Source organism: Primulina tabacum, chromosome 13, assembly GCF_025594145.1.
Source record: "Primulina tabacum isolate GXHZ01 chromosome 13, ASM2559414v2, whole genome shotgun sequence".
Classification (NCBI taxonomy): domain Eukaryota; kingdom Viridiplantae; phylum Streptophyta; class Magnoliopsida; order Lamiales; family Gesneriaceae; genus Primulina; species Primulina tabacum.
Window position 1 is genome coordinate 37,502,977 of NC_134562.1, and position 26,622 is coordinate 37,529,598.

Here is a 26,622-nt window from a genome sequence, read left to right on the forward strand (position 1 = left end):
AATCAATAACATATTCCAAAATTATTAATATGAGTTTCAAATATCATTTGAAACTTCAAAAATTCATATCAAATCCAAATCATATCATAATTCAATTCCGACTTCGAGTATGAGTTTCTTGTCGGTAATTCTGCTACATATAGGAAATTCAACTTCAAATACATGCTATTCCAGCACTTTGATATTTAGAGCTGCTGGAACTAGAAGAAAATTACCTCAGTCAGAAGCCTTCAACGCGACGATCACAAATATATAATTTGTTTCGCGTTTAGACAGCGTCTCGAAGTCGATTTGGAAGAAAGAAAATCGAAATCTCTCGAATTCCCTCGAAGTTATCGTATAAGAAATGAAGAAAGAAAGAGAAGAAAAGTTGCTCTTATCTTCACCGCTTCGGCGCTCGGGCGGTAGAATTCTCGCGACCGAGCGCGAGACATTCTGCCCCCGGCTATCACTAGTACCGCGCTCGGGCGTTCACAAACTACCGCTCGGGCGCGGCATGTTCTGTCCGAGAACATTATTTACATCGCGCTCGGGCGGTCACAAACTACCGCTCGGGCGCGGCATGTTCTGTCCGAGAACATTATTTACATCGCGCTCGGGCGGTCACAAACTACCGCTCGGGCGCGAAGTGTTCTGCCCGCATACTCATTTTACATATCCTGGCGCTCGGGCGGTCATTTTCTACCGCCCAGGCGCCACACGTTCTGTACAAATATTTGATTTTCGTACTTATTGGCGTCCGGCCTCTCCCCTCGAGCTTTTACAACGTCAATTCATATTCAATATTCATTTTTCAATTTCATTATCATAATATACATCAAATGTATAATCACATATCAAATTCATGAATTATCGATAATCATATAGGATTTACGATAATACGATACACAGTCCTTATAAGTTACTACATTATGCTTGTTGAATTCTTGAGGATACCCAGTATAGTTGTATTGTAAATATTTTTTTACCTATTTAATGAAATATCATTTTCATTGAAAAAAATATATATAATTAAATCTTTATCAACCTCATCAAAATAAAATGAAAAGTATTATATATACAATGAAAACTACATACGATTACACATTGTGTGTGAAATTATAAAACTATACAAATACAATTTTAAAAGAGTCCTTTCAATCAAATTGCATTTAGGATAAAAAAATTGCACCTAGGATAGTTTTACAATTTTAATATCAATATGTAACCGCGTGTATAATCTTCATTGTATATATATGTCATAACTCAAATAAAATTATTTTCATTTTTAATTGATTTGATTACATTTATATTATTATTATTATTGATTATCAAAATCTGGCCGATCTGACCCATATTTCTGGCCTTGGTTGGGTTTTCTTCAGTCCTTTATTACCAGCCCAAAGGTACGACACTGTACATGCAGCTACCCAAAACGTTTGATGAAAAAAAATCACATATTGGGGGCGGCATAATCATTTGAATTTAAGTATGTAACAATTTTAAATAATAAATTTAACTAATTATCTCATCAATGGTTGACTGGTAAAAAAAAAAATCAACAGATTATTATGTCATGATTAAATGCTTAAAATTCGTTTTTTTTTAAATTCATTTTCTCTATATTTGATGAATTTGATATTTGCTCTTTTCTCAAATGCCGGATATGCTATATACAGAATGAATGCAAAAATTCCTCTAAAATTCTCTATCTTTATTTTTTAACCTTGAACTCACAACTGCTGTCTTTTTGTACGTTTTAGTCTATCATGATGTGAGATAAAAATTAGGAATCACTAAAGGCACAAAAATAGAGGGAAAAATTAAAGCACGCCGATCGGATAAATCACACTGAATAAGCTCCGTGTGACATGATCTGTGGGGATCCGGACGCTAATTCATGTCTTAATCATTATTAATTTCAAATATAACAATCAAGAAAAGTGGGACTAATTTTTTTCTAAATATAAATGCGGAAACGAAATATTAATCTATCTGATATACATGTCAAAGTCAAAGTACAATCATGTACTACATGTCTCTATCTCAACTAGGTTCAACGACTATATATCCAGCGCTGAATCCTATTCTGCTTCTGGTCCCGGATTTTCACGCTAACTAAAATCTCTCATCCTCTTCCTGATCCTGATCCTGTCCCACTTGTTGTCATGCACACATACAGACAAGACAACAGCCGGATAACTCCGGTGAGAATTATATTCCCAGTATATATCATGTATACATGCATTTCATATAAACAAATATAACAGCATGAAACAAATATTCATAACATGTATCAAAATCAGAAACATGAATCAATACAAACTCTGAATCACACTCTGTGACTCTTAGACTCTGACTCGACTCATTCATAATCTAAAGATCCCGATCTGAATAAGAACGTAACAATCTCTCACCTACTCCCTCGGTCGTGGTGACGGTACGTTCTTATTAGCTATACCCAATATCGAAAATAGAAGTCGCTCTTCTTCTAAGTCACATCGATATGACCAAACGTCCGGTGTCTTAACGGTTCTGTCCAAGACTAGGCACATCAGCCCTGACATATCTTGCCGAACCTCTGTGACAATGTGCAATGGCCCAGCGACTATTCTATCACTATCAGGCCCCTCTGTCACGAGATCAATCGCCTACGACTAGGACTCAATACATAAATCAATAGACCAAAGATAACATTCACATCAATTGCAAATATCAATGCAATAAGATGAAGTATGTGATTTTGGGAAACTCCAGTCAAATCTAACTCGAGTTGTGCAATCCCGCATCAACATCAATTTATACCTATCGTTTCATTCTGTCGATCTGACTCTGTCTTCGAACTCCCTGCCTATCAAATCAATCTGGCAATAACAATATCGAATACACTGTATCAATGTATAACTCAATTCAAGACCTGTTCTGATCAATACTCAAATCAAACATAATCTGATCCATATCAATGATATCATGATACAATCTTAATCAATACTGAATCTGATCAATATCAATCTACTGATGTTTCGACGGCATAACAATACAATCTCAATAACCCCGTCAATTTCAACATCACATATATAATAACACGGATCATAATCAATATCAGTACAACTCATAATCTCAACAATAAATAACAGATCATAATCTCAAATCTGTACAAGCTTGTAATACCTGCTGATCATCTCTTGGTGCTCGGGCGGTAATATTCTACCGCTCGGGCGCCAAACATTCTGTCCAAGAAGTAAACTCATGGTACATTGGCGCTCGGGCGGTTCTTTTCTACCGCTCGGGCGCCAGATGTTCGGTCCAACATCTTGGCTTATACTGTAACGATGTCCTGCTTCTTCATTTGAGTTCCTATAACCTTAATTTTGTCAATTAAGTAATGTCTGATTACAGTAATTAAATCTCGGGCATTGCATGATCAAACTGAAAAAACATGAGGAATTGAACCTCTGATCTCTTGATAAGCACCTATCATACCCTACCATCTCAATTACCTTTGAGGGGCAAAACATTAGAAGAGAGTCTCCATCTGTTTATCAAGTGTGTATAATCATCACCTAAGTAAACTCCTAGGATAAATAACTAAATTAAAACAAAATCATATCAAAGATATCAAGATCTTAATGAAATCAAATATGATAAGATATGTGACTTGATTTCTTCTCACTACAAGTAACAACAAAACTGCTGAATTTTTTTACCTTCATTGTCATTTTAGCTTAAAATCAGTTGGAGGCATGAAAAATTCAGAATTTAAACCGCAAACATTGAAATCGACCTCTTCAATTTTCCAGGATTCTTCCAATTCCCTTTTGTGGTTTGCTGATTGCTCCCCATATCTGAAAACAGTGACAAATGTCTTCCCACTATGTGCAATATTTACACTATCTACATATTTGTAGCCCTCGATCACAGATTCCATGCTCGTTTCCCAGAAAGCGTCACCATCATCTTTACTGGTTTTCACAGTGAGTAATCTGGAATCCTCTAACTTAACCAATAGGCCGGATCTTTGGCTGAAGTATCCCCATATAGTGTGATGAATAATTTCGGATTTTGGGTTGCTTTGTGCTTCTAGTGTAGATTGGTTTGCATCTAGCTTTAGTATGAGGCAATCTTCGTCGTTTACGATTTTTTCGCCTATGCATACTGCATCGATAAACAAATTGGCTACCGAACGTGGATCCAGGCCCTGTAAAAGTCATCAAATCAATAGGACAATGTGATATGAAGGGGGGTGGGGGTTGGGTTTCGAATGTTTTTATTGCCTGAAAGAATCGGCGTAAAGGTCTAGGAGGACCCTTGGACATAGGCCTTTGCTGATTCGAAGATTGTCTCCAAGAAATCTTGCCGTTGCTTCCTGATATAACCTTGCATCCCGAAATCAGCAGCTCTAAACACCACTTGTCGGGATTCTTCTGCCACAGAACGAAGCCTCCTGCTTCGTCTGTGCTCGTAACCTTAACACTTTCGTTATCACCTTGATGAAAATCTGATGCACTGATTTTAACCTGTCCCATTGCGCACATGCTGTTTACCGCGTTCAGTGCCGGTTGCCCTCCTGTTGCGGCTATGTATTGTTGCACTATGTATTTGGCTGTTGAAGCTTCCTAGAAATGATGACATATAGGAAAAAAATGTCCTTCGCAATAAGTTATGAGTTACAAATGAGTGATTATTTATATGCGATTATACAAAGTTTGTAGATAATATAAGCCACGTACATTGAAGGATTGAGTGTGTACCGCAAGAATTTGAGTACAAACTTTCTACTTTACTATCGTTTTAACTTGAATATACATTTGAACCAACAGCAATTCTAGAATTATTTTGCATGTTAACTTGCTCAAACAGGAACGGTGCATTTCGGTAGTAAACTGTGCAATTCATGTTTTCACCCAAATTCCTCATTGTCATGCAGGTATTACAGATCAGATAAGATCTCACCGATTATCAAAAGCTCAGATATACAAAACTTTTATCTTAGTTCAAACTTGTTATACGATATGATGTATATATCTACTTATGCTCCATTCAATGTTCCTCCGATCGATTACCGAAGGGTAGGGAAAGTCTAAATAACCATTAGGTTAAAATCCAAAGAGAAAATATGGCTAAAACCAGTATCATTTACTAACAATGGAAGCATGTTTAACGGGACGATGTATGGATTGATCCAGCTGCACTTGCATAGGTATAAGAGGAGAGCTCAATTCATTATATCTTCCGGCAATGATCGGCGAGGACCACTTATCTGAAGTCTGAGCTTTCATCCACGTCGCCATGTTCTGCCACCGCACCGCCACATTATTTCCCATCCTGGTGAACATCTCCTCCGGGATCGGAATCTCCAGCACGGTCTCCAGCCCATCTTCTCTGTCAAAATTGGGGCACATTTTTCGCATGAAATTAGCCTGTTTGTTCTTCTGCTGTGTGTTGGAATGCATTACTTTAGCCATTTTTGGCTGGAATTGAAAATACAAAGATGATCTGACGTGAAAGAGAACAAAATCAGGCTTGTTTTTCGCATTAATTGTGAAGAACAGCAGACAGATCAAGCTGTGAATATTGGAAGCCTAAATCATGAGATACTTGTATGTTTTAGTCATGGACACCAGGAAGGTTGCCCATGTTTTTAGGGTTTTGTGATGACTCATTGGAATTGATCTCTCTAAAAATTAAACTATCAATTACCATTTATCATGCATACTATAATTAGTTCGATACTATTTCAAATTCGTAAATCATTGTATCTTAGAAACGATTTATATCGTTTTAAAATAATATAATTTTGACTATATTATCATATATTGGATTATTGTCCATCCTTAATGACAAAAAAATAATGTATATATTTTTCTCTATTACAAGCAGTGCTTCGATAGAACATGTTAAATTTTATATTAAAAATTGTATATAATGCAGCTTATGAAATCCTCAACTGTTAATTCAAATTATATATTTAATCGATCGTCTCTCTGCAAATCAAAACCTTTTAAATTAACATATAATTTTGAAAAGGGTACATAAGTTAGCATCCGGTCATAGCAAGTTTTTAACATCATATAATATAAGAGATTCTGATATACAATACAGAGTAGGTCTCTTGTGAGACGATCGCACGAATCTTTACTGTGAGACGAGTCAACCCTACTGATATTCACAATAAAAGTAATACTTTTAGCGTAAAAAATAATATTTTTTCATGGATGACCCAAATAAGAGATTCGTCTCACAAAATACGACCCGTGAGACCGTCTCAAACAAATTTTTGCCTACAACGTATTATTGTAACAATGCACGTACGAACGAACTGCTTTTCCATTGAGTGTAACTTAGAGAGGCCAAATTCAATGCATCAGGCTTCTTGCTTCGATTTGAAGTCTAAATTTAAGACAAAATCTCGAGTTCGAGACAAACATCAAACATCTTTCAAAATTTTTTTAATCAAAAAATAAAACAAGGCCCCATTCGAATATACATGAGTTGCCAACAAAATATGTACACTAAATGCTGAATGACCTACTTTGCTAACAGCTAGCTGTAAAATTCCTTTAAATTTTAAAAAAAAATTAGAGCAATAAAAAATTTCCACATTCAAAACTTTATTTTCTAAAAAAAGTAAATATAATCCTAAATCAAGTCCTAAGTACTCGCTTAACTTATTATCATAAATATTTAGATTTAGATCACATTTGTAGTTGCAAGAAAAAATAGAGAAGAAATTCATATTTCTTACCCATGTATCTATTTTTAACAACTATATAAAATTTATAGTTTTATAAATATATATATATATATATATATATATATATCAGAGTCATTATCATATGCTAGTGGAACATTTATTTTATATTCGTAAAATTTATGAAATTTGAAATGTGACAGATGAACTGAAATTGAAAGCTAGCAAATATCTCTGCAAGATGATAAATCGATTTCAATATTTTTGGCGTTGAAATCTGTATCGTATTAGCTGACTTTTGGGCCAAGAGTTGTAATCATCCACCAAAAATATAAACAAAATGACCACTAATAATTCAAAATACAAAAATCCTTCTGTTCCATGTTTTTTTAATCAACCCTCCACGTACATACTTTATTTTATATTTTTATATTTCATCTGAATAAGTATATAATACAAAATATACGCTTCGATGACACGGACACCTATTAAATTTTGAAAAATATATTAACTTAAATTATAATTAAAATACATATGAAGAGTCAATACATATGTAGTTCTTGTATTCGTTAATATATATATATATATATATATATATATATTTTAAAGGAACCTACCGAAAAAGGTTAAACCAATTCATGAATTTTATGATAAATAAAACAGGAAGGTTTGACCTCCAGCTAATACATAGGGGTTTCATATTTTATTTTTCATAGTTATTTATAACACAAAAACTTACGTGTAAACGAATTAATTTATAAAAAAATTATTTATTTTAGGTTAAAAATATTAAATTTCACTACACATGTAAATATGATTAACTAGTCAATCAACATTGAAATTTGACTGAAAATTAATAGAAATGGCAAATAACTACATCTAATTTACGTACGTACCCTCAGTCCCTCGTAAAACAAATTGCTCGGAAATCTATATATGATGAATATCCAACGATTTATCTACTCCTAAAAAAATTTGACGATTCACTTTTGGTGATTGATATCCTAAATGATCGAAGACATTGCCACCATCATATTTAAGAAGTTTTATCACTTTTTTTGATCTTGTTGATTAAAACTTAACACAGAATTCGACACAATATCACATTTTAATGCATTAACGTAAAATTACACCAAACAAGATTTGGAGTGATACAATTATGTCAAGTATCGACAAGCTCCACTTGCCTGTTCCCGTTCTTGGAGTTTACAGCGCCTTTGCTGAATATTTCTTCCATCTCCTCCAGCCTCCGGCCCTTTGTCTCTGGTAAACAGAAGTACACGAAGAACCAGGCCACTACCGCTACACTGGCGTATAAATAGAACGCGCCGCCATAAGTTATGGCCTCGGCAAGCGATAGAAATGTCATCGAGACTGTGGCGTTCATAACCCTGTTCATTCCCACACTCACACTGGCCCCGGCCGCCCGCAACTTCATGGGGAATATTTCAGCACTGTATACCCAGCAAACAGGGCAAAGACCGATGTTGAAGAACATTATAAACATATACACAAAGATTAAACTTAGTACAAGAGCCCACAGCAGCTTCTTTTCTGCGTGTTCCACCATAGTTAAACATGTTCCAAGCCCTGTAAGGGCTACAATCATGCCGGTGATGCTGACCAACAGAAGTTTTCTCCGGCCAACTCTGTCGATTATGAAGGTGGAGATTGTTATGAATGTCAGTTTTGTCAACCCGACTCCGACTGTGGCTAGCAGGAGCTTCCTCTTCGCCATCACGCCCGCCTTTTTAAAGATTCTAGGGCCGTATAGAATCACAGCTTCAGTCCCTGTTGCGTGTTCGAAGAAATGGATCCCAACACCGGCGATTAGCATCCTCCGCACAGTTGGGGTCGGTTTGAATAGCAATTCCTTCCATACACCAGCTTCGCCTTGCGCAGTTTTTGATTTCGGGACTATTACAGTTTCATCGGTGCAATTTTCGTCAATCCCTGCTGCTTTTTTGATGTCTTTTAATCTCTCCTCAGCTTCTTCACTGTCATCACACACTTTGTACATGATTTTCTTGGCTTCCCCCAATCTGCCTTTCATAATCAGCCACCGGGGGGATTCGGGCATCTTGATGATCCCGATTGCCAGAAAAAGAGAAGGGAGTGCTGCAATTCCGAGCATTATTCTCCAACCGAGCTTCAGACTCAGTCTTGCGAACACGTTGTTTGAGATATAACCGAGCAAGATCCCTGTACTGATGCCGATTTCCGGTAAAGAGGAGAGAAACCCACGAGTGTTCGCTGAAGAAATCTCGGCGGCGTATACAGGAGCAATCATCAAGGCGAAGCCGACGCCAACTCCAGCTATGCACCTTCCGGCCAGAAGAACTCCGTAATTTGGCGAATAGCCCATAAGAATGGAACCGAGCATGAAGATTATGGAGGCCAGGACTATTGTGTAACGTCTGCCGATGTAATCGGAGGTTCTTCCGGCGCAGAGAGATCCCACAAGCGCGCACAGGTTCAAGATCCCCGCGAGGACTTCCAGTTGACCTTCCTTGATTGTGAATTCTTCCTTGATGAAAATCATGGCTCCACTCATGACTCCAGTATCTGCAAAATATGCCAGAAAACATGAGAGATGTGTCACACGGACTTCGATTGAATCCAGAACAATTAATCAGGAATTGATAAAGGACATCTGGACATCTTTTATTCACGTAACGTTTTTAAGATCCTAAAACAATGCAAAATAGCAAACATAAACAAAAAGCGTTGTTTCCTCATGCCAATAGATAAAAAAGACAGAAAATCACCATAGCCAAAAATTATCGATATCATGGAGCCAACCACTGCACAAGCACATGCATATTTGTTAAGCTTTCTCTCGCCATGGGCTTTAATCGCACCAGCCTCCATTGTTACATGCACGGGGGTTTCTACAAAAGAAAAATGGGCTTTTGTGCATACAAAGACAAACTCAGGAAGTAAACGCTTGAATAAAAACCAAATATGCAATGTGGTTTTTTCTTTTTCTTGTTTTCTTGAGAGATTTTCTGAAAGGATCTTCAAATAATAAAAAAAAAAGGTAAAGAAAGATCTTCTGAAAGGACTGCCTATGTTTCATTTAAATAATATATATATATATATATATACACACACCATATATAAAAATGCTGTAATCGGGTGGTTCCATAATTATAGCTGTTTATTAATTTTTATCCAAAAGTCTGACAACAAGTGGATAAGAATCCGGTCCAAATAACTTTTCCCGGATTAGACGCGTGCTTGAGATTGCATCTGACTTGGGACTCTTGATATAGCTAGGCTAAGGAAGAAGATAAAAAGACAGAATCAAGAATGAAAAAGCCTTTTGAATTTGCAACCATACATATAATTAATGAACTCAGATAACTGTGTATTGGATTTGGATGCATTCGAAAAAGTCAACAATCAATTTTTTAAAATGAATTTTCGATTAACCAACACATTGCACACATATAATATATGCTTAGTGTTCTTATCGCATGCTACATATATCTAAAAAATTTAAAACATAAATAAAAATTATAATCTTGAAGATTAAAAAGAAGATTCTGCGATTAATGTAAATTTATAATGATCTTCACTAAATCAATTAAGAATCGGCTATTAAAGGGCGTAGATTCTTAATTAAAAAGTAAGATTATATTTCTAGATGTCCGAACAATTGACATATTATACTAACAGTAGATATCTTGTGAGACAATCTCACGAATATTTATTTGTGAGACGGGTCAATCCTACAAATATTGACAATAAAAAATAATATTCTTAACATAAAAAGTAATACTTTTTCATGGATGATCCAAATAAGAGATCCGTCTCAATAAATATGACTCGTGAAATCGTCTTATACCAAGTTTTTAATCAAGTGAGGATGTTAAATAAGTGCCTGGCCACATGCATCATGTAAACCAGATGGGTGTCTTCGATCTGTATATTTGCGCTTATATTATATGTATGCGCTGCTTAATTAAGTGACCGTTACATGTTTAATGAATTAGATATATATATATATATACACACACAGACACACACAGTTTAAAAGGTGTGCATTGCACGTGCTTTCGACTGTGAATTTGTATTCTTCTTGTTAGCATATTCCTATGAAGATGAACTTTTTGGAACCAGATCGGTCTGTTAAATATATTTAAAAAAATTTGCAATTTGAAAGTGTGCTTGGAAGGTGCCATCAAAAAAATATGTAGTGTGATTGAAAGTGGAGTTGGGGACTGAAGTATCATGGAAAATAAAATTACATGATTAAAATACATTTTTGATAAGTTAGAGATAAAAGAAAAAATAAACATTAAATTAGATGACTAAATTGATTCACAAAAACTTTTGTGAGACAGTCTCACAAGTCAATTTTGTGAGACTGACCTCTATTTGGTCCATCCATAAAAAATATTACTTTTTTACGTCAAAAATATTAATTATTATTGTAAATATGAATATAATCGACTCGTCTCACCAGACTAATGGCTCAAAAACGTGACACCCTCTTCCTCCAACAAAAATATAAGAACATAATGCCCTACCAAGCATCCCATACAATACCGTAAAAGCTACATTTCAGAAAATATATAGACCTTTATGTTAATTTTTTTAAAGAAATTTTTTTAGTACTTTTGTTGCGCCATTTTTTTTTCCAATAAACCTTCATAATTTATAATCGTCCCCCGTGTTTTAAATGAGTCAAGGAAGATAACAAATAAACTAAATTTTTCGAATACATGAAATATATTTCAATAAATACGAAATGGTCTTAGATAATGGTAGAGTAATTATCATCATTTAAAATAAATATAACGTTTCATTTTGATTAATGAATTTAAATATATTTTTATTATTTTAAATATACAAAGTCATAAACTTCAAACTTACATCTTGTATATTTACATAATGTTTAATGTTATTTATGATGAATTTAAAATTCAGCTAATAATAATTTTATTTGAAATCTATTTACTTTGTGTAATTAATTTATAAATAAATAATGCATAAATATAAAATTTGATTTATTATTTCATTGTTTATAATAAAATTATAATAAAAAATCTTTGAATTTTTAATCCATCTACTTAAAATTTTATTCCGTTTTTAATTCCGAGTCAGCTACAGTCGTCGAGTCATTGTTTGGCGAAATTATTAGCGATTTTTTAAATTATTATTTCACATGTTTTCAATAATGTTATAAAACGGGCTGGGGATGGGCAGAGTTATAACTAGCTGGGCCTTGATGGGATACTGCAAGTGGTAGGCCCATATTGTTGCTTTTACTGATTTTGGTGGGATAAAAAGCCCATTATAGTGCCTATTGTTTAAGTAAAGCAATTCTCCATAATATCAATCCCTCTTCGTTTACATGTGCCAAAATAATCCCTTGTACAGTTTAATTATGGGGCAAAATGGCCCCTCCCGTGATCTTGCCGTTAAAAAGAGACGGAAATTATCCGACCCCCCCACTTCACATGATATTGTAACCTGATGTCACATCGTCATTTGCTCTCTCCCCTAATCTCACTATTCCTCCAAGCCGTCCACCAACAATGCTAGAAGAAACCGTCAAATTCCGTTCAAAGAATCATTGAGAATTGCATTAGACAATCGGTACTAGAATGAGCTTTGTCCCCATTTTGTTATTACCCTGCTTCAAATCTTCGAATGTTCCATATATACAAATGAGCATCTGATGTCCCATACACATACATATATCAATGTCAATATATATATGCAATTTGAATTCTATAAACAAATAGAGTTGATTCACGAGCACAATATATTTAGCTTTATTATAAGAGTTGGCTTTGGTGCCACTTTTTTACTGTCTTCTTTCCCCTTGGAAAATACATCGTTCACCTCCTATACTTAAGCTTTATAATTCGGCAGGACCCCAAAGCATTTGGGAGGAAACTCACTTTGAATTTTTGACGTAAAAAAAAAAAAAAAAACATAGCAGAAGGCCAGGAAAGAAAGACTGATGATGTGATAAAATATCATAATACTTTTTTATTATGATATTTCGTAATATTGTGTGGATGATGCCAGTGACTTTCTGGCAGTGTTTACTTAGGAAAAGCGCAAGTCGGCGGGTTCCAAAAGACAGTCGGAGATGGTGCTTTGCTGGCATGACAGGTCACTTGTTGCCACATCATCACGGAGGAATCAAGTAAATAGTAGCTGTGATGCTGTATTCCGTAACGGTGCTGTTGCTTTATCGAATATATAATAATATTATAGTCATAACCCTAGGCAAAAACATGACCTTGCTATTCCGTAGTTTGAAGTTGGTCTATGCCACACTAGGGTTTTTCGGATTATTTTACGATATACCTGGAATATTTCTCTAATATGATATGATCAATAGTTAACAGTTTGGATCATCATCATCATCATATATATATCAACTTTCAAAAAAATGTGAGACTATATTGGAAGACTATATTGGAATAAGAAAGAGAAATACTCTCTAAATGTGACGTAGACTAATCCGGAATTTTTCTCCCCCTATTCTAATACTATTAGGACATATGAGACCCTAACATTTTTAGGAAAGATGACATATATGTTATGATCGAATGAGTAATATTTGGCATCATCGCAAGGTGAGATACTCCATCCGAATCTACATTAATTTGACCTTCTCAATCAGAATTCGAATTCAAACCATTTAGCGAAATATACACCAACTAAAACCTTTTTAGGAATAATCTTTGCTAATGTTTTCCTTAGTTTTGCAATTGAGAAAATAATAGTTTTCAAACGGTACCGAATACCTACTGATATAATGGCATAAACGAAAGCTTGCACGCCGACAAGTTAAAAGGTAAATGAAGCAAGAAATCATTGGACGGACAAAAAACAATCATGCTGATAAACTACTTTTAGATGTAATAATTAGGATGTGGAAGGTGTTGGCTAAAATTGGTACAGTATGATATTAAATATGGATGCACGGTGTAAGTGTATCTAACTTCAATGGACCTAGAAAGTACTCACAACGTGGTCTTGTCGGCTGCAAGTATGACAAAATGGACTCTCCACAGGCATGATCTAACGGTTACCTTCGTCCCCACGGGACTCAGAACGTTACGCGGGGTTACCATTCTCAATGTTAGATATGGCATCTTCACCACGCAAGCTTGTTAGCTCGCCCTGTTTCAAAAGCAAAAATACGCATAATTTAACATGAAGTATCGAGAAGACCAAAGACCGAAAAGTTGATCGTGCTATGGACAATTTTGGTAACAGGAGCACTTCATTATGCTGTGAACTCGCTAAATCGAAGCAGTTTTGCATTAGGATATGATGATTAAAAAAATATATGTTTCAAACTTTTTATATAGACGCCCTATAAGCCATGTTCAACCAACCATCAATTTAATTTTAAGAAAAATGCGTTGTTCCATTGCCCATTCAGAAAAAAAATTTGGGTTCGCATATCAGAAAAAAGAGGAGGCATCAGAAAAACCTTTATGGCATTATTCTCAGATGTGAGTTTCTCGCATTCTTCTGAAAGCCTATGCAATTCATCTCTGAGGGTACGGTTCTCATTACTTAAAGTGTCCACCCTCTGCTGTAGCTCTTCACACTCGGCCTGAGAGGAATGAGAAAATTGAAACATTAAAGAACATTTACACAAGATGACACAGGACTTATTCACATAAAAGGAGGCCAAACAAGCGTAGAGATCGTGCATTCCAACCCCCACCCTGGATTCTGTGAGCACAAAAAAGACAGTAATATAATTAATATAATAAGAGTTCAACACAGCCTCGTGAATAATCACTACGCTTCAACATATCATCATTTGCCTCATTATTCGTCCCTTCAAAAGAATCACCATTCAATCTAGAGACACAACACAACATGATGTTGGAGAGCAGTAATCAAGTCTAGCAGGAATGGCTTTTGGACAACTGTACAATTTTAAAAAAAATTAGTTGGTTTGTCACCGCAAGCTATAACTTTTGGCCACTGTGAAAAGAATTGAAATATAATGCTTGGGGCTAGCATGCGATATAAAATATTACCTAGTACTTTTGGTAAAACAATAGATACCCATTTTACATATGATATGTTCATTTTGTGCAAAACATAAATCTAGAAAGGGAAGTAAAATATTCGATCGCCCTAAAATGTCATAATCTAGGTGGAAGGTGTGAGGCCACTTTGACACACAAATGCCCAGAATCCATAACTTTTGAAGATCGAGAATTGAATCTATTAGGAAAAACAACAAACAAATGGTCCTTTGAAATAAATTATTTAGCCAGCTTTATTCAAGCAATTTTCTCAAACCCCTCCTAATCTTAAATTCTTTTTCAGAACTTCAATTAAATGTATATGCGATAAGGCCGATATTAGCGTAAATTGAAGAAAAACATAGCAATAGAAAATGCATCGATAAGGCCAATATTGACATAAATTGAAGACAAACACAGCAATAGAAAATGCATCACACCTGCTTCCGTAATCTCGATCTCCGAGCAGACTCACGGTTGGATTGCTTTCTCTTTTGTCTTTTAAACTCACGTTCGTCCTGTAAAACTAATGTTAAGGCTCTATAGTTCACCACTAAATTAAATTCGTTGCTTCATTTGTGAGAAAAAAACATATCCAATCAGGCATGGGAAAAATTAATGATCTCCTCCATTTTAAGATTCCCAATCCTTGTTTGGTGAACGAAGAGATTTCCACCATTTCAGCAAGTCTAAATCTGTCTACAACAATGTTCCAAAAATCTGTTTACAACAAGGCTTTTTAAAATGGCGAGAACTTTCCTGCTGCTTATTTATTGCTCACAATCCAGGAAAGAAACTAAATCCATTTCTCCTGAAGTAATTAGTTACAACTGCAAACCTACACGTGATGTACAAAAGTTTTCCCCTTTAACTCACATGCATATAACTTATAAAATAATAGTTCCACAGTCAAGATTTGAAGGATTTTTTCTTTATTTCAAGGAACTGCAATAATATAGGAGCAATTAGAGTTCTTTCCATTTATATATGATTTAATTAGGTAAAAATTTATTCCATAAATTACTCTTTTTATTTCCTATTTATTGTATCACTTTACCAAGGAATAAAATTAAGTCTTTTATCGGTGCTCTACTTTTCTCTATGGGCTGCCCTCTTTAGCTATATCCACCAAGGAGATAAGCCATATGAACAAGCAACTGAACGAGTGTTTCCAGTTATCAAAACTTCACTCAGTTACCGTGGTAGCAAATCACCCTTTGGTTGTGATAAAACTTCAAATTCAAGCACCGAAGCTAGATTACTTTCAAAAACAAGTATTTTACCCAACCAACCGCGTGACTTAGGTGCACAATGCAGGATCCTGACTTACATATCCCCTTCTACGGTTACAAGAAATGACAGATCCACTCTCGAGCATCCATTCAAAGATAATTCAAATTTCATGGTCCCCCACCACCTAACTTTCTCATTTATTATGGCCCCGTAATAACTTCAAAAATATAATATTGCTCTCATACTTAGATTATGTAAGGACCTTCGACTTATCCATTCCTAACATGAAAGGTTATCTGCTTTGTTCAAACAGAGAAGAAGTTTTTCCAGACATGAAAGAGTGTAAAGAGGATAGAAAACTCAACTATAGTCAATTAAGGAAATACAGACTAACTTAAAACTGGATAAAATGGAATCAACCATGGCACTGAAAAACACAAAATGAGATAAATACCTGAACCCGCTGATCATTCATCATTCCAGATGGAGCTACAGACGGAGACACACCAGGTGGATTGGGACGAAATTTCATAGGGCCAGAACCAGCAGGCGATGCATTCCACAAATCCATGCCAATGTTCAGATTAGTTGCATGCATAGAGACAACAGGATTGCCAGGTATGGTAGTGTGGTAATTGGCTGGAACGGCATTGTTCCGTACATTTGCCCCTGATATTTCAATAAACAGTCTTGTTAACTGAGAGTAAGATAAATGTATTTCAATAAACAGTCTTGTCAACTGAGATTAAGTTAAAATGTACAATGGGATCCCACAAAATTTACCTTCAGCAAGCATCTGGTCAAAACTTCCTTTCCTGGTTGCAGAAAATTCCTATTTATCACAATCAAATTTGCTTCAACACCAAGTATCATAACCATCAACTTGCTTCAGTATATGGTAAAAAGTTTTGAGGTATTCAACACCCTAAAAGTGAGTATTGCAGTAGCAGGATAAAAGTTTGCATGCCATTAAAGCTGAGAAAATTGCCTGATTATTATCATCATCATCACTAGCATCTGAAGAATCTTCACTCCCGCTTTCAGCACTGCTCATAAGCAAACAAACAGTTAAATATGTGAACAGAAGCAGTAATTATAGGCATCAATCTCAAATGAACCATCAAAACTAAAATGCAACTCTAGCATTAAATCTATCACAAGCCACCTTCGTGCACCAACATCATTTCCAGATCCTGAAGCTGCTTTTCCGCCATCTTTTGACCCGCCACCCACCAAACCCTGATTACCTGATGCACCCTTTGCTTTTTTACCAGAAACACGGTTTTTCCCCTCAGAGGCTTTCCCATCAAATTCTGCAGTTCCGGGTACTGTTCCTGGAGTCTGTAAAGGGAATACGACAAGCAGCAACAATAAAAGTAAAACTTCAGAAATACCTTTGGATACCATGTATCATGTTAAAAACAGCACGCCCCTGCGAACCTCAAATGAGGGACAAAATCCCTTGGGATTATGAGTTAATTTAAACAACCAAATATTACCGCTGCCATATTGGGATGGGTATAGACTCCTGCAGGTGGATACAAAGCTGGATATGGAACTGGGGTCCCATATGGTGGCATGAGAGGATGCTGAAAAGTATTTAAAACAGTTCGTTATAAGACTTGTCTGCAAGGAAAAAACTCAATCTGTATTTCACATTTTATAGATAAAAACACAATTAAAAAGAATCACCTGGCCCCCCCACATGTAGGGATGGGGAGTATGAGAAGCAACAGTTGAAGCAAAAAATGGCGGAGTTGCACCAGCACCATAAAAAGCCTAGGAAACAAGATGCGTTGTTTGATTAGTAATAGTATTCCCATCACAGGCCATATTTTATATTTGTGTCCGTCAACACTCCACGACAAATGATAGCTGAAAGAAAACATATAAAAACCTGTATAGAGCTTGACCAATCAGGATATGAAGGAGTGGCTGGTGCTTCCTGTAAGTTTTTAATTGAACAGGGAAAAGTACCAGGAATGTTAGTTAGCAGAGACAAAGTAGACAAATTCAAACAGAATTATATACCCACAAACGTAGTCAATTGGCAAATGAAAATAAATAGATAACAAAAGGTGCACCTGTGGTGAGGAAGTAGGTTTGGAAGACTTTGTTGGAGTGCCCCCGTCCCCAGCCTCCATTAGAGAAGCTGAATGCAGTCTCTTGCCCACTCTTGTGGGACAATGCAGTCAAGATGTTTGTATTAATAAACAAAATCTAGTCACCTGATAATATCACAATGAATGCAAAAATATCAAAAGTCCATTCTAGTCTAATTTAGAAAAAGTTTTTAATGCTTATGAACTGAAAGGAAACTTAGGGCCTAGAAGAATGATATCCAGTTATGTACGTATCATTTGACAGGATCCGCTCATAAACAGAATTAATTAGCATTTAACAAACAAATCCTCAGTATTAAAATGAATAGTCAACGTTATAACTCAAAAACTCCTGAAAGATGATTGATACGGGCATCCAGAATTTCCTGTGGTCCTCATTTGTTTAAGCTTAAGTATTTAAAAATATAGTAGACTTTTGTATCGGCTAAACACTAAAGGAAACAGATGAAAAGCACAACAAAATATTTATCAAGGAGCAAAAACATTCGGAAATTTTTATTCATTCATGAAAAAAAATTGTTTCTTTTAAAAACAGTTATTAGACATACATATTTAAAATGTTGAAAATGCCACAGATTAATATATGCATGCAACGGCAATCACTTTGAAAATCATCATCATTCAAGTCATAATCCCAGACTAGTAAAACTACGTGACCGTCATGTCTCCATTATGCTACATTAAAAAATAGCATCAATCCGAAATTACTAAAATACTACTCGAAATTTCAGGGCAAACCAATTTTGGCATCACTCTTATTTCACCGATATTTTAATCTCCTCCCACTGTTAAACAAGCGTATATATTTTATGAGACTCACTTACCAGATCAAAAGTAAGTTAAAACAATAGCCACTTTAAATAATAATAATAAAAACGCCATGAAAAAAACCAAACAAACGGTTATGATCATGTATCACGTCTAACAGGAGCACATGCATCCCTCAAATATAACTAATATCTAGTCTCGTCCACGCAATTGATTACAAGACTTCAAACCAGAAGCATTCGATTATGCCTCACTGAGTCAATTCCTCGATTTTATTTTACGAGCAGGTCTAGACGATCTCACGAATCTTTATACGTGAGACGGACAACCGTACCGATATTCACAATAAAAAACTTGGCATAAAAAATAATACTTTTTCATGGATGACCCAAATAAAAGATCAATCTCATAAAATAAGATTCAGAGACCGTACCACACAAGTTTTTGCTTTATTTTACACACTAAAAACTTAAATTTCCAATCACGAACCAAATCTAAACTATAAGGCCTAAGACCAAATCAACACGAGTAAAAAATCCCACAATTTTATACTTAGTTCCGTATATAACTCGGCAAAGAAGCATACCGATGTGTCTGGAAAATATGTGTGTGTGTGTGTTAGAGAGAGAGAGAGAGCAAGAAAAAAGAGAAAGGGAACTGACGCGATCCGCAAGAGTGACTGAGGTGGAAGGAAAGGAGTCCAGCACGGACGTGTTTGTTTGTTCCTCTTACAATAAACAAAATTATCCTAAATATAGCGCCAAGTACCAAACCCACAACCCAAAAACACTGTTAGCTCTTGCCCCCCAACGGCAGCAAGGATCAGGTTTATATGTGCAAGTTCCAACGTAGTACCGAACACAAACCAAAAGAAAACAATTGGCCGAACTAAGATGAAAATCACACCAATTATCCTAATCCCCAACAACAAAACTTCAATCAACACTTGCGAGAACAGGTAAAGGGCGAACTTTTTTAAGACCTGGAGATTTTACTGGAATTGGGAGGCAAGTTTATCTCTTGGTAAATTCAAGAATTCAGATTGATGGGTTGTCCAATGGGGGGAAGAGGAGAAGGTGTGGAGAGTGACACGTGAGGAAGAAAGACGAACACAGCTGTCGAAAAGCGAATGGATAGGAACGGGGAAATTCTATGCTGGGATGACCAGGCAATTGACTTTTGTTCTGCCTCACTTCTTTCAATTTGTTTTACAACCAGGATTTCTAATGATTTTATGGCATTTAGATTTCATAATTTTATTTTTATTGTTTGACAAGATGATTCAAAAAAAAGATTCGAATTTGTTTAAAATTTTATGAGATTTCATGAAATTTCAATAAGTATATCCAAATCCCATCAAATTTGATAAGATTTGGTGGGATTCGGATTTTAAAAACATACAATTACTTTTTTATCCAACACACTACACATCATTCTCATCAACACATCATTATCCACCAAAAGTTCTACATGGTTAGAATTTTTTTCCTTTTAACTATTTTTAGAAGTTGAAAATTTTCGTTTAAATTTTGGGATAATACCCATTTTCGTCCTTTTCGTTAACCTCTTTTCCCATTTCAGTCCCTCATGATTTTTGACTGCTTAAATAATCCTTCTTGTTTTCAAAATATTCCCGAATTGGTCCCTACCGTTATCCTGACGTTAAGATTAACGTTGACTCCTTTACCTTTTACTCTCAAACTCTACAAGAACCCTAATCCCCAAATTAGACGTATGAAGGAAAGGGAAAGGCGAACTCGAAGAAAGGGAAGGGCGAACTCGAAGAAACACCACCGATTTCTTTTTTGAAATTACAGTTTGGTATATTTGCTAAAGTGGAAGTCGGAAATGGCTAAAAGAAGTATAATGTCTCTTGAATTCACCCCGAATTATGGTAATGTTTCTCTTATTTAATGTGCTGAATTTGAAGAAAAATGTTTTGAGATTTATCACATTTACTTATGTTACTCTTATGCATTTTAGGCTGGATGCGAGAACCCACTCTTGTTACAATTAAATTGTACTACAATGGTTCAATGGACAGCAATCGCAAGAGGAAAACGTACAAAGGTGGGAGTACTGAATACTTTGATTTTGTGGATATGGATAAGATAGGCTTGATTGAACTCTGGGGTTATGCTGAGCAAGTAGGATGCGTTGAGAAAGATAAGTTCAGATTTTGGCACAAAATCGGTAAATCTTTGAACAATGGTAGATATTTGGAAAGTGATGCTGATGTGGTTGAAATTAGGAACCACGTCCCCGAAAACTTTGAAGTGGAAATTTATATTGAACATGATGAATTTGTTTCAATAAATGAGATAGATGCATCAGGTGTTTTAGAGAAACCAAAAGAAGTTGAACCGAAAACAAGGGTTGGAATCACTGATGAAGATGAGGTAGAATTTTATGATAGTGAGTTTGATTTCGATGAAGATGATAATATTAGGGGAGAAGGGGGAAATATAGTCATTGATGGTGATATTTACAATGATTTGTTTGAGAGAATGCAAGGTGATGAAGGAGATGATGATTGGGCAGAAAGTGATGAGTTAGAGAGTGCATTTGATTCTCAAGAGTAAGATTCACAAAAATTCGAAATGTATGCCTACTCTGAAAATCCTGATTTGAAGCTTGGTATGATATTTAATTCAAAAAAAGAGGCAAAGTTTGCTATAGAAAGTCATTGTATCAGACGAGGGATGGTAGTGAACTTTGTCAAGAATGATAAAAGTAGGCTTCGAGGTGTGTGCAAAAATGAAGGATGTGAATGGGTTATTCATGTGTCACCAGTGAATAAGGACAGTTGCTGGCAGATAAAGACATTTAAACCTGAGCACAAAAACTGCTATTGGAATGTTAAGAACAAAAACATCAAGTCAAGCTGGTTAGGTGAAACTTTTGTGAGTAAATTGAAATCAAATCCTAAGTTAGGTACCAGAGAGTTACGAGAAGAGGTTAAATCTACTTTGAACGTATCCCTCACATATAAACAAGCTTATTTGGGTCGGAAAAAAGCATTAAAGCTAGTTGATGGCAGCATAGCGGAACAATTTAGCCAAATAAGAAATTACTGTGCTGAACTGAGAAGGTCCGATGAAGGTGCATCTGTGATTCTGAAACTGACTGATGGAGATGATGCACCAAGATTTCAAAGGCTGTATGTGTGCTTCTCGGCCTGTAAACAAGGTTTTAAGGAGTCTTGTAGACCTGTGGTTGGAGTGGATGGATGTTTTTTGAAAACCAATATTGGTGGGCAGTTGTTGACAGCAGTTGGCCTAGATCCAAATAACAACATTTTTCCTATTGCTTATGCATTGGTGGAAGGAGAGACAAAGGATAGTTGGATGTGGTTTCTGCAGTTGTTGAATAACGATATTGGCTTTGAGAATGAAGATGGTTGGACCTTCATGTCTGATAAGCAAAAAGGCTTGATTCCTGCCTTTGAGAATTTGTTTCCAAATGCCGAAAATAGATTTTGTGTTAGGCATCTATACACCAACATGAAACACGATGGTTTCAGAGGTGTGGGGATTAAAAATGCTCTTTGGGCTGCGGCTAGGGCAACAAGAGTTGAAGAGTTCAAAAGGCGGATGGAAGACTTGAAGAAGATCAATCATGATGCCTATATCTGGTTGAGCAAAAAACCTGAACAACACTGGTTCAAGGCATACTTCAGCACGATTCCAAAATGTGATATACTTCTTAACAACATGTGTGAGTGTTTCAACAGCATGATTTTAGATGCAAGAGAAAAACCAATCATTTCAATGTTCGAAACATTAAGAAATTTGTTAATGGTCAGGTTTCAAACGAACAGAGAAAAGGCCGAGAAATGGGATGGTGTGATGTGTCCAAAAATTAAAGTTGTGTTGGCAAAGAATAGCAAGGAAGCAGCTGTGTTTAGTCCTTTGATGGCTGATGAGACACATTTTCAGATCACAGGATTACACCAGCAGCACTCTGTTGACCTGTGTAGGATGACTTGCAGTTGTAGGAAATGGGATTTGACTGGAATTCCATGTGCACATGCTGTTTGTGCTATTTGGTGTAAGCAAGAGAACCCCGAGGATTATGTACATCGTTTTTACAGTGTTTTGAAATACAAGCAGTGTTACTCGCGCTCCATCATGCCCATTAATGGACCAGCCCTGTGGCCTGAATGCCAGTTTACTCCTCCATTACCACCAATCTATAAAGAAAAAGTTGGTAGGCCAGCTAAGTTGAGAAGGCGACAACCTGATGAAGTTCCTGCTTCAAGACAATCAAAGTTGAAAGGTGTGAAACGAAATAACAAGTGTCGGACATGTGGTGGGTTTGGACACAATCAAATGAGTTGCAATATAACTAAAGCAAGTGGTTTAGATAAGCCAACACAAGAAAACAATGAAATGGACAGAGGTCAAATTCAAACACCGCAAAATTACAATGAAATGGATATAGGTGATGTTCTAGAGTTACTTTTATGATATTGAAGTTTCGTATTTTAATTTTTATCTAAATAATATTGAGCATTTAATAGGTGACATTGAATCTGCACCACAAACATGCAATGAAGCCGAGTTTGTTGCGACTGGACAAGGCAACACAACGTCAGATGAAAGCGAAAAATTCATTTCCAATAAAACTGTTGAACGTGGTGAAGCAGCATTCAAAAAAAGGAAAAAATTACAGGTTATAAACTACTTGTTGTGTATTTATGTTTATTTTAAGTGACAATAATTTATGTAAAAGTTTTTGGATTTAAATGTTTATTTTCAGGTAGTACGACAACAAGAAAGTGGAGTAACAATTACTGGCAGCTCTAACAGAATCTCATCAGTTAATGTAAGTGCAAATAAACCTTTTACATTTATTTTCGTGAGTTGGATATGTTTGAGTTTATTTATCTTTTTTTCAGGTCGAGAAAGTACTCAACAAACAAACACATGTTATTGTGAAAGGCGGAAGGAACTTCGTAACTGTGTCTAGTTTGAGAGCTTCATTGGATGATCAAAGGAAAAAAACACCGATAGAATCAAATGGATCTCGTTCAATGAAAGATGCCGCAAAGGAAAATGGTACTGGATCATCATCAAAATCTTGAAAGTACTGGATCATCATCAAAATCTAGGATGGTTTTGGAACAAGTGGTTGATGACATGTTATCTTGTTTTGTTGGATTCTACATTTTATGGAAGTAGTGGTTGTGGATATGTTATTTATTTTTTGTTGGATTTTAATGGTTGTGGAAGTAAATGTTGTAGTTTTGAAAATCTCTTCATTTTAATGGTGCTGGTATTTGAATTGGGAAATCTCTTAATGGTGCTGGTTGTGCTGATCCAGCATTTTAATGGTGCTGGTTGTGCTGGCATTTGAATTAACACTGCTATTCGTAATAGTGCTGGTACTCATACATCTAAAATTTGGACACAAATAATTAACAATCACAGTTGCAAACACAAGATGAATATTATACATCTTACTCAAGTCATTGTTGAAGACAGATTGTTGCATTGTTAATTCAAATCCCATGATACATAAAAGAAACTTCAGTGTTTACACAAGAGCAGGATAATCGAAAATGATACAAACACATGCATCACTAACTGTGCCTCACTAGCTGCGCCACCAACAGAAGCAACAACAACTCTATTTATCTTCACCAAGGTGTAGAGACTGTAGTATTTCTTTGAGCTCTTTAGACAACTCTTCCATTTTCAATGCATTTTTTCGATTCTCACGTTCTAATTCAATTTGAGCCTCCACTAAGTTGGCTATTCTTTCATACTCTTTCGGTTTTCCGCTCGAACTTGCATCACATGTTGAACTTGAACATTTTGCCTCGTAAGAGTTAAAAGTAGCAGCTCCACCAGATTGTTTTTTCATGTACTCATCAAAAGATTTCAGTGCCTCTTCTCTACTCCAATAGGATTTGTGAGAAGCTCCACTGTATTTATTCACTTGAAGTTGAGCCTCCTCCCAATTCTCGTAAACACCGGGTTTTCGTCCAACAAATACAACATATGTTTTCCTCTACATTAAATAAGAAATTTCAAAAGTAAAAAAAAAAATTCATAAAGTAAACATGAAAATCACGTAAGCAAATCACAGAGAAAGTTACACAATACAAACTAAATTTGTAATAAAATAATAATGCTACTACTCTGTTAAAAAATTTTGATAAACCACCTTCGAAATTAGAAAAATATCCTAACAAATATCCTAAAATTTTTGATAAAGCACATTCGAGTTGGTCTCCATCATTATCCTAAAAATTTACCAAAATATTGATAAACCACCTTCGAAATTTAAATTCAAAAATGTTGAGATACAATATATACATACATATTCCATTCCAAAATTACATAAAGTTCACAAAATACGAATGCTACGAACATAATAATCGAGAAGCTATAACAAAATCATGGAAAATAATTAAAAGCCTTTACCATGGCAGATGTTGTAATGGAATCAATGAATCTGGAATTGCTACATTTTCTTCGAGTTCGACATTCCCTTTCCTTCCATCGTTTATTTGGGGATTAGGGTTCTTGTACAGGTGGGGGAGTAATTTTGAAAAGAAATACTCGACTGACTGCCTTCATAAACAAATGATCATGTGAGTGGCACGTGATATGAGTCAACGTTAATCTTAACGTCGGGATAACGGTAGGGACCAATTCGGGAACATTTTTAAAACATGAAGGATTATTTAAGCAGTCAAAAATCACGAGGGACTGAAATGAGAAAAGCGGTTAACGAAAATGACGAAAATGAGTATTATCCCTTTAAATTTTATAAGTTTCTTGTGTTATTTACTGATTAATATAATAAAAATTATATTAATTACCAAAGCCTCTTGTTACGTTTAATAATTAATTTCATGTTAAAGTTTGAAGTTGTTTGATGATTTTTTAATTATTATTTTATGTGCACTATTATTAATAAATAATAATTAATTTTTGAATTTACAAATACAAATAATAGAGAAAAATTATTAATTTCTAAACTTTTTCGAGTTATTTATGTTTATATGATTTCTAAGGGTAGCTTAGTAAAATTTTAAAATTCCAAATTCGAATACTTTTTTCTCCAAACAAGAAATGTATTTGAAAATTTTAAACCAAACACCAAATGGAATTTCAAATACTTGAATTTCCAAATCCAATTCCAAATCCAATGAAATACTTTTAAATCTTGATTGCCAAACACACTGTTAATTTTAAGATATCTAATAATTGAGTTTACCAAGAACTTAATTTTTTTTAGTATTAGTCTCCCTTTGTGTATATTGTACTTACGGTCCACAAATAAGATAATAATTTACTAAAACAGGTTATTGATCTAAATATTTATTAATGTAGTATAAATTAAATTAAGGTTAAACTTTAATTTATTTTTCATTTAAAAAAATTTTATTAATAGAATTAAAAAATCGACCCAAACATGTTGCGTTTTGTACGTTTTTTTAAATAAAATTATTTTTCAATTAAAATTGCAAATGATCGAGGCAATATATTAACTACAAAAACGAGGAAAAACAAAAAACAAAAACAAAAACAAATGGTGAAATGAAAAAGGGAAAAAAACCAGACAAAGAAAAAAAAAGGGAAAAAAGAAGGAAAAAAAAAAAAGAAAGGTCAAATGAACAAAGAAAGAAAAACAGAAAACACAAAGGCTATATCAAGAGGTCACATGTTGTCTCCTTTCTCCACAGTCTTGATATGGTGTATATAGATAGACTAAGGGAAAAAGAATACACCTCTTGGGATTCAACTAAATGTCACGAGGTACAAACTACCAGAAAGTACATTTTGATAGATTT

General features: G+C 35.1%; 5 protein-coding genes across 5 annotated transcripts; 2 read left to right on the forward strand and 3 right to left on the reverse strand.

The window, feature by feature from the left end:
* Window positions 1-3,579: 3,579 nt before the first annotated feature.
* LOC142522681 (uncharacterized) lies at window positions 3,580-5,638 on the reverse strand. The gene is made up of 3 exons (XM_075626214.1): window positions 5,124-5,638; window positions 4,254-4,595; window positions 3,580-4,177 (listed from the first exon to the last, which is right to left on the reverse strand). Exons 1-3 carry the CDS (start codon window positions 5,442-5,444, stop codon window positions 3,695-3,697), a joined length of 1,146 nt encoding a protein of 381 aa, XP_075482329.1. The 5' UTR covers window positions 5,445-5,638; the 3' UTR covers window positions 3,580-3,694.
* A 2,090-nt stretch (window positions 5,639-7,728) lies between these two features.
* LOC142523410 (putative polyol transporter 6) lies at window positions 7,729-9,745 on the reverse strand. The gene is made up of 2 exons (XM_075627193.1): window positions 9,439-9,745; window positions 7,729-9,235 (listed from the first exon to the last, which is right to left on the reverse strand). Exons 1-2 carry the CDS (start codon window positions 9,539-9,541, stop codon window positions 7,833-7,835), a joined length of 1,506 nt encoding a protein of 501 aa, XP_075483308.1. The 5' UTR covers window positions 9,542-9,745; the 3' UTR covers window positions 7,729-7,832.
* A 3,702-nt stretch (window positions 9,746-13,447) lies between these two features.
* LOC142523411 (G-box-binding factor 1) lies at window positions 13,448-19,986 on the reverse strand. The gene is made up of 12 exons (XM_075627194.1): window positions 19,478-19,986; window positions 18,009-18,152; window positions 17,822-17,869; window positions 17,617-17,703; window positions 17,424-17,513; window positions 17,090-17,265; window positions 16,913-16,970; window positions 16,708-16,756; window positions 16,379-16,593; window positions 15,132-15,209; window positions 14,139-14,264; window positions 13,448-13,822 (listed from the first exon to the last, which is right to left on the reverse strand). The coding sequence occupies exons 2-12, from the start codon at window positions 18,066-18,068 to the stop codon at window positions 13,757-13,759; spliced, it is 1,053 nt and encodes a 350-aa protein (XP_075483309.1). The 5' UTR covers window positions 18,069-18,152; window positions 19,478-19,986; the 3' UTR covers window positions 13,448-13,756.
* A 539-nt stretch (window positions 19,987-20,525) lies between these two features.
* Window positions 20,526-21,397, forward strand: LOC142522107 (uncharacterized). Its single transcript, XM_075625261.1, has 2 exons — window positions 20,526-20,709; window positions 20,799-21,397. The coding sequence occupies exons 1-2, from the start codon at window positions 20,664-20,666 to the stop codon at window positions 21,395-21,397; spliced, it is 645 nt and encodes a 214-aa protein (XP_075481376.1). The 5' UTR covers window positions 20,526-20,663.
* An 18-nt stretch (window positions 21,398-21,415) lies between these two features.
* On the forward strand, window positions 21,416-24,043 carry LOC142522108 (uncharacterized). The gene is made up of 4 exons (XM_075625263.1): window positions 21,416-23,258; window positions 23,338-23,489; window positions 23,577-23,642; window positions 23,716-24,043. The coding sequence occupies exons 1-4, from the start codon at window positions 21,416-21,418 to the stop codon at window positions 23,899-23,901; spliced, it is 2,247 nt and encodes a 748-aa protein (XP_075481378.1). The 3' UTR covers window positions 23,902-24,043.
* Window positions 24,044-26,622: the final 2,579 nt, after the last annotated feature.

Coding starts and splice junctions, on each gene's coding strand:
- LOC142522681 (XM_075626214.1), bottom strand. CDS start 5,444: ATGGCTAAAGTAATGCATTCCAACACACAGCAGAAGAACAAACAGGCT. Junction 4,596..5,123: donor CCGTTAAACATGCTTCCATT/GTTAGTAAATGA, acceptor CATCATTTCTAG/GAAGCTTCAACAGCCAAATA. Junction 4,178..4,253: donor CTTTACGCCGATTCTTTCAG/GCAATAAAAACA, acceptor TGACTTTTACAG/GGCCTGGATCCACGTTCGGT.
- LOC142523410 (XM_075627193.1), bottom strand. CDS start 9,541: ATGGAGGCTGGTGCGATTAAAGCCCATGGCGAGAGAAAGCTTAACAAA. Junction 9,236..9,438: donor ATCGATAATTTTTGGCTATG/GTGATTTTCTGT, acceptor CATATTTTGCAG/ATACTGGAGTCATGAGTGGA.
- LOC142523411 (XM_075627194.1), bottom strand. CDS start 18,068: ATGGAGGCTGGGGACGGGGGCACTCCAACAAAGTCTTCCAAACCTACT. Junction 17,704..17,821: donor ATTGGTCAAGCTCTATACAG/GTTTTTATATGT, acceptor CTTGTTTCCTAG/GCTTTTTATGGTGCTGGTGC. Junction 17,266..17,423: donor CCCATCCCAATATGGCAGCG/GTAATATTTGGT, acceptor TTCCCTTTACAG/ACTCCAGGAACAGTACCCGG.
- LOC142522107 (XM_075625261.1), top strand. CDS start 20,664: ATGGCTAAAAGAAGTATAATGTCTCTTGAATTCACCCCGAATTATG. Junction 20,710..20,798: donor TGAATTCACCCCGAATTATG/GTAATGTTTCTC, acceptor TATGCATTTTAG/GCTGGATGCGAGAACCCACT.
- LOC142522108 (XM_075625263.1), top strand. CDS start 21,416: ATGTATGCCTACTCTGAAAATCCTGATTTGAAGCTTGGTATGATATTT. Junction 23,259..23,337: donor TTACAATGAAATGGATATAG/GTGATGTTCTAG, acceptor AGCATTTAATAG/GTGACATTGAATCTGCACCA. Junction 23,643..23,715: donor ACAGAATCTCATCAGTTAAT/GTAAGTGCAAAT, acceptor TCTTTTTTTCAG/GTCGAGAAAGTACTCAACAA.